General features: G+C 41.8%; 1 protein-coding gene across 1 annotated transcript; it reads right to left on the bottom strand.

The window, feature by feature from the left end:
* Positions 1–2,946: 2,946 nt before the first annotated feature.
* Positions 2,947–6,706, bottom strand: EEF1A1 (eukaryotic translation elongation factor 1 alpha 1). Its single transcript, XM_009580276.1, has 7 exons — positions 6,494–6,706; positions 5,389–5,568; positions 4,963–5,259; positions 4,556–4,706; positions 4,117–4,373; positions 3,662–3,896; positions 2,947–3,344 (listed from the first exon to the last, which is right to left on the bottom strand). Exons 1-7 carry the CDS (start codon positions 6,635–6,637, stop codon positions 3,220–3,222), a joined length of 1,389 nt encoding a protein of 462 aa, XP_009578571.1. The 5' UTR covers positions 6,638–6,706; the 3' UTR covers positions 2,947–3,219.
* Between the last annotated feature and the right edge of the window lie 68 nt (positions 6,707–6,774).

The following is a 6,774-nucleotide window of genomic DNA, read 5'->3' as shown; positions in this document are numbered from 1 at the left end:
ACCAGGCTTTGTTGTATCCGAGTCCCCAGATACCTTGCCACGTACATTTTTGGAATATTTCTGTGTACTAAAAGCCCTCCGGTCTCCCAAAGCATGCATCATCAACTAAAAAGGAAATTACGTTTCAATCTTCCAGCTCCCCACTGCCACCTTCAGCAATAAAACTCAAAACAGATTAAATAAGGTCAATATTCTAGCCCAGTTTTCTGCCTTCAGCTAGCTACATCACCATAACAGTATGCCTCCACACTTCTGTATAAGCCATCATCAGCATTACAGGACAGTATGGAAAGAGTTAAGGACAGCTGTAAAAGTTGCTTGAAGAAATAAGCAGTCAGAAGACAAACACAGTTCTCAACTATTAACATTTATTAAAAGTTTGACCAAAGTAGTTTTATTCCCAAGTTTTGTTTACAAAAGTCTAACAATTTCCCCAGGTAGTCAAAACTGAGATGGCATTGCATTAGTGCATAGAAAGCAAAACTGGTCTACAATAGTAAAAAAAAAAAAAAAAAAAATCAGAATTTGTGTAAAATCGAGGTTTTAAATACTTGAAAGCAATTGCTAGTATCACAGGCAGAGCGTTCACAAGCGTCTCTTTGTTTTTACTGTGTACAATGTAAAGTTGTTAGCTGCAACACTGTTCTCTAGGCCTTAGCTTTTTTTTTTTTCTCTGGTTTTTGCAGAACCACCCCCTCTGTCCCAAGCTAGAGAGCTGACTCTTGCACCTGATCAGCTGGGCAATTTTAACATGAAACATCTTCCCAGCAGCTTTTGCAGTTGCCGCACTTGGCGTTTCCTCCGATCTACGCACAGCTGATCAGAAGAAAACGGCCTCTTGAAATAGCTGCAGAGCCTGCCTTGAGTCGCTGCCCTTCCTGCAGCTTCCGCTACTTGGGATCAGAGACACTTCAAACGCCGGATGCTATTTCAAACCTCATTTTGCCTTAAGGCTTCAATTTGAATGAGTTGCTTATTACAAGCTTATTTCCAAACTGTAATAGAGCAAGTACATCCAGCTGAAGACAACACTCTGCGAAGAGTGCAGAGGAACTGCAGACTGGATATTGCGTACCCAGGGCCTGGTCAGCCGAAAAACATCCTGCACCTACACAGGAACATGTAAGAAATCTAACGAACGCACAGCTGCGCTGAAGATGCAGTTTGTGCCAAAGCCGGTTTTCTTTTCATCCAAACTAGAACTTTGCACTTTGCTGAACCAGTTTGACCAAAAGTCTGTTGGAAAAAAGTCAGCGGTTTAACTGAAAAGCATGCAAAGATTTGGCAAGATACTTCAGCTTTATTACGGCAACGGTACATCTGCCTCAATTTTAAAGTTACGTACTTCCTGTTGTCTCGGGGATACTAACAAACCTTTAGAAGTAGAATTTTAAGAATCACGATGAGATTCCTTTACTAAATTCCAGAGTCTTCTACAGAGACTGAAGCGCTCTAGCCCTTGCTTCCACTGTACTCGGTTCAGAAACGGTGTGTAACGCTCCGAGGTTTTACTGTAGTTAAGACACAGAAGGTGAGCAGAAAAAGAGAAAGATCCAACCAAGCAAACAAAGAACATGAAAATAAGTAATAGCAGGTTCAGGATTATCCAAGCACATCCAAGCAGTACAGATATGTTGAGTTCCTGCAGAGCAAGCACATAGCTGAAGAAGGAAAGGAAAACAAACGAGAGAATATAGCCGTTACAGACAGAACAAACATACTGGTGTCACGGAAAAATAATCCTTCAAAGATACTGAATTCTTTTTGAACTTATGTGGGGATGCTGTGGGGAAATCATGTTAAAGGTTAGTAAAACAGCTGCATCATTATGCAAGCCAGATCTGATTATCCATTAACTGCTTGTCTCCATTTACCAATTCAAAGTGAGACTGAGACTTTAATTATATTCTGGAATCCCCATTTATTTCAGCTGGCATTCCTTACAGTCTGAAATGTTTTACTTGGATTATTTATCTAGTAATTAACAGTAATCTTCAGGACTAGTGTCCTGGTTACCCAATTCCACTTCAACTGACTGGTCCAAATCTTCAACCCCATTGTTAAAAAGATAGCAAGTATACAGTCCTGCCATGTCGTTTGGTGCTGACGTAGCAGCATGCCTTTATCGCATTGCTCTGGGAAACGCACCAGTACGCTCTCCCAGCAGACATCCTACAAACATCCTTGACCCAAAGTTCAGAAATTCAAAACCACCACGCAGGACAGGTACAAACACTATCCTGTTGGCAGTCACTGGAAATACCTGCCGGTTTCTGTCTCGGCTTTGTGCTCGAAATAAAAACTGAGCAAGACGCTGTAATGGTGGGTCAGAGATTACCTGACAAGCATGAAAGCCTCCTTCTGAACAAAATTTGTTTTTGAAATTTAGCTATTGAATGTGTTACTATATATATTAGAAAACATTTATATATAAGTGTTTAATCTTGGAAGATCTACAACAGTCAATCAGTTCCCCAGGGAAAAAAAAAAAAACCACAAAAAAACCCAGCTGTTTCTGTTGGCAATTAGAAACATCTGTGTACAAGACTTACGGGAAACCCAACACTTGATTCTTTGTTTATGCTTTTTCAAGGTTAAATGTCTTTTTTGTTCACACTTCCTCCCAAATATAAAGTTTTCTTGGTTTACTCAATGCATCACAGAATGCACTAAAATACCATAACTGTTACCTGGAGTTTGTGCTATCCAATCTAGAAACCATCTTTAAAGAAGAAAGCACCACAGAAGTAGATTTTTTTTAAGGCTTAGATCAGTTAAAACTAAACCCGCAGCTGAATTTTCCTCTATTCTTCAGAAACAATAAATTTGAGTATTTGTTTTGCAACTTCTGAACATACTCAAGTAACATTTATCCTTTCTGATCCCACCAGGACTATATATAGTTTTTTCTATAAACTTAACATTAACCCAAAGAACACAGAGACATAGCATTGAACTTTTGTTTTAATGGTCTCAAATTCTGTGACAGATTTTTGGTCAAGTTTCCATTTTAAAAAATTTATCGATTTTAAAGACTAATAAACTGCCACGAAACAAATGGTCCACAAACATTCCTTTCCTTCTGAAGCTTTTACGATGCATTGTAATCATTAACCAGTCTTTTACTATTAAACTTAAATGGCCAATTGAGACAAACAGTTCTGAGACCGTTCTTCCACCACTGATTAAGACTGAGGTGGCAGCTGATGTACAGAATTTTCATTTAGCCTTCTGGGCCTTCTGGGCAGACTTTGTGACCTTGCCAGCTCCACCAGCCTTCTTGTCGACTGCCTTGATGACACCAACAGCAACCGTCTGTCTCATGTCACGCACAGCAAAACGACCTGAAAGCAGAAACAGGTTTTATGACTTCTGTCTAGGGCTACGTACCCACAGCATTATCCGCACAGCAGCAACACGCAACGTGGGGTAAGTGAGCAAATACCGCTCTACGACAGCAAACTGCATGAGGCTGGGACAGAGATACATGCTTATCTAGAGAGTACCCCTGTACTGCTGACATTTTGGTTCCACTTCGAAGTTTCTACTGAAGTCACAGCTTTCAATAGCGTTTTACAGAACACGCTACATCCCGATATTAGAAATCAAGGAGCGCCTTTTCCAGAGATCAGGATCAACACGTTTTTAGCAGATGTCTTACCCAGAGGAGGATAATCGGAGAAGCTCTCAACACACATGGGTTTGCCAGGGATCATATCAACGATGGCAGCATCTCCAGATTTCAGGAATTTGGGGCCATCCTCCAGCTTCTTGCCGGAACGACGATCAATCTTCTCTTTGAGCTCAGCGAATTTGCACGCAATGTGAGCAGTATGGCAATCCAGCACAGGGGCATAACCAGCGCTAATTTGGCCAGGGTGGTTCAGGATAATAACCTAGAAAACCAAGAAAGCCAAGTTAACACCAGGATAATTTCAAATACTAATGTGTCTTACAAAGCCAGGGCTTTCACGTGATTTGCTTCAAGCAAATACATCTCAGAACACAAGTCTATGTCACTTTGTATCTTAGCCTACTAGTAAGAAAGAGCAAGACACTAGTATTTCACAATCCAGAGCTACATTTCAAACATCTTTAAACAGCTGCAAAAATTACCTGTGCAGTGAAGCCAGCAGCTTCCATTGGAGGATCGTTCTTGCTGTCACCAGCAACATTGCCACGGCGAACATCTTTCACAGACACGTTCTTAACGTTGAAGCCAACGTTATCACCAGGCAGAGCTTCGCTCAGGGCTTCGTGGTGCATCTCAACAGATTTTACTTCAGTTGTAACGTTGACAGGGGCAAATGTAACCACCATGCCTGGCTTCAGAACACCAGTTTCCACACGGCCAACTGGTACAGTACCAATGCCTGCAAAAGAGAAGCAACATTAGTAATTCAGCTCAATAAATACATGCCCTTACGGGAGAAAACACTTGAGACAATATTCTACATTTTCCACTTGAAAAAACAGTTCTCAGGCAAACAACTGCATTTCCATCCCATACATTAGCTGTTGCTGGCAAGTGAGCAACATTACGGAGAACACATACCGCCAATTTTGTAGACATCTTGAAGAGGCAGACGCAGAGGTTTGTCAGTTGGACGAGTTGGTGGCAGGATACAGTCCAAAGCTTCGAGGAGGGTGGTTCCACTGGCATTGCCATCCTTCCGGGTAACCTTCCATCCCTTGAACCAGGGCATCTGTAACAAAAAAAAAGCTCAGGCATCAACTGTCTGCCAATTTTAATGGCACAAGGCTAGAAAAGACCAAGTGGTGTATCTTAGTATCATCCTGGTGTACTATTGCACATAAGAATTTCTGAAGTGCTAGGATTTGATTTTTGACCTCGGCACTTCCAAACATAACTACTAAAATATATGTGTATTCTCCTATATTGCATAGTTTATCTCAGTAATCCTAATTTAGTTTCTTAATATAAACAAACGTCAAACCTACGTTAGAGCTTGGCTCCAACATGTTGTCTCCATTCCAACCAGAAATTGGCACAAAAGCTACAGTGTCTGGGTTGTAGCCAATTTTCTTGATGTAAGTGCTGACTTCTTTGACAATCTCTTCGTATCTCTTCTGGCTGTAAGGTGGCTCGGTGGAATCCATCTTGTTGACACCAACAATCAGCTGTTTTACACCCAGGGTGTAGGCCAGAAGGGCATGCTCACGGGTCTGCCCGTTCTTGGAGATACCAGCCTCGAACTCACCAACACCAGCAGCAACAATCAGGACAGCACAATCAGCCTTTGAAAAGAAAGAAACGCCCCCCTCATTACAATGCTTGCACATGTATCACTGTATCAGGGGAACCCCCCCAACCAACCAAGGAACAACCTGCCCGAACTCCCAAAATCCTTAGTTCTCTTTACGTACCTGGGAAGTTCCAGTAATCATGTTCTTAATGAAATCTCTGTGTCCAGGAGCATCAATGATGGTGACGTAGTATTTGCTTGTTTCAAATTTCCACAAGGAAATATCAATAGTAATACCACGCTCACGTTCGGCTTTCAGCTTGTCCAAGACCCAGGCATATTTGAAGGAACCTTTGCCCATCTATGGATTAAAAAAACCAAAAAACACCCTGCGTTTTTTTCCCCTTTTTTTAAAAATATGTATTTGCATTTACTTCAGAATGATCACACACTGGCTGTAGAGCAAAATCTAAGAATAGTAAGTGGTTTAATACTGGAAAATGTTGCTGCTTGTAAAACAAGCAACAAGATACACTTGGCACTACTAGTGAGAGATTCCAACTGTTTTCCGTTATTTAACCTGTTGACAGTTTATATCTCTTGACAGCTTGTTAACTGCACTAACACATCTTTATGATAGATCTCTTGAGCCTAAACCCTACTATCAAATGTCCTCTACAAATTTGAGCTAACTAATGCAGTCCCTGAGATAATCAACATTTTAACTACCACTGAGCCTTATGTTCACTACATTTCATTCTGTGATGTGCTTATTAAGACCTATGCTGTTATTACACAGAAAAAAAAAAGGAAAACAAAAAAGTACAATCAGTAAGACTTTCTCCAGGTTTTAACAACAAAATCCATACCTTTCTCATTTTCAGAAGTATACCTTATCACAACAATTTCTTTAATTTTATCCTCGACTACATGTATGCAAAGACTGAAGCTTAAACTGCACTTAAATTAGGATTCCAGACATAATTATGCAGGTGTAGCTTTAGACTACCTCTTTTCCCTCATTTGACACTTCACAATTTGAGCCTCGCCAACTAACATAATGGCGGATTCAACACTTTAGCGCTTTTTCAACTACGGGGACAACTGCAACCTAACTGCCGCCCTGTGGCCACACAACACTTACGCACTCGTTCAGCTACTGGGACAGTTGCAACCAAACCGCCTCCCTGTGGCCACAGGACAGTCTGCAACTTAGTTTTGCAACTAAATCTCTTTATTCATCCCTGCACCACCGCAATTTTGCTGGATGTCACAGGCTCACACACCTCAGCAGCTTCCTTCTCGAACTTCTCGATGGTCCTCTTGTCGATACCACCACATTTGTAGATGAGGTGGCCGGTGGTGGTGGACTTGCCAGAATCGACATGGCCGATGACGACGATGTTGATGTGGGTCTTCTCCTTTCCCATTTCGGATGTCAGTCAAGTTCTTTCTTTCGGCAAAAGAGAATCGACACCTGGAAGTTCCCCACAAAAACACCAGTTACGCCCCCAGTGCGGACGCCCTCCCCAGGGCCGCCAGCGGGGACCCGGCCGAGGGGGCAGCA

The sequence above is a fragment of the Fulmarus glacialis genome, unplaced genomic scaffold, assembly GCF_000690835.1.
Source record: "Fulmarus glacialis isolate BGI_N327 unplaced genomic scaffold, ASM69083v1 scaffold26746, whole genome shotgun sequence".
In the NCBI taxonomy this organism is placed as follows: domain Eukaryota; kingdom Metazoa; phylum Chordata; class Aves; order Procellariiformes; family Procellariidae; genus Fulmarus; species Fulmarus glacialis.
The sequence above is the reverse complement of the archived record's forward strand: the minus strand, read 5'-3'. Positions and strand labels throughout refer to the sequence as shown.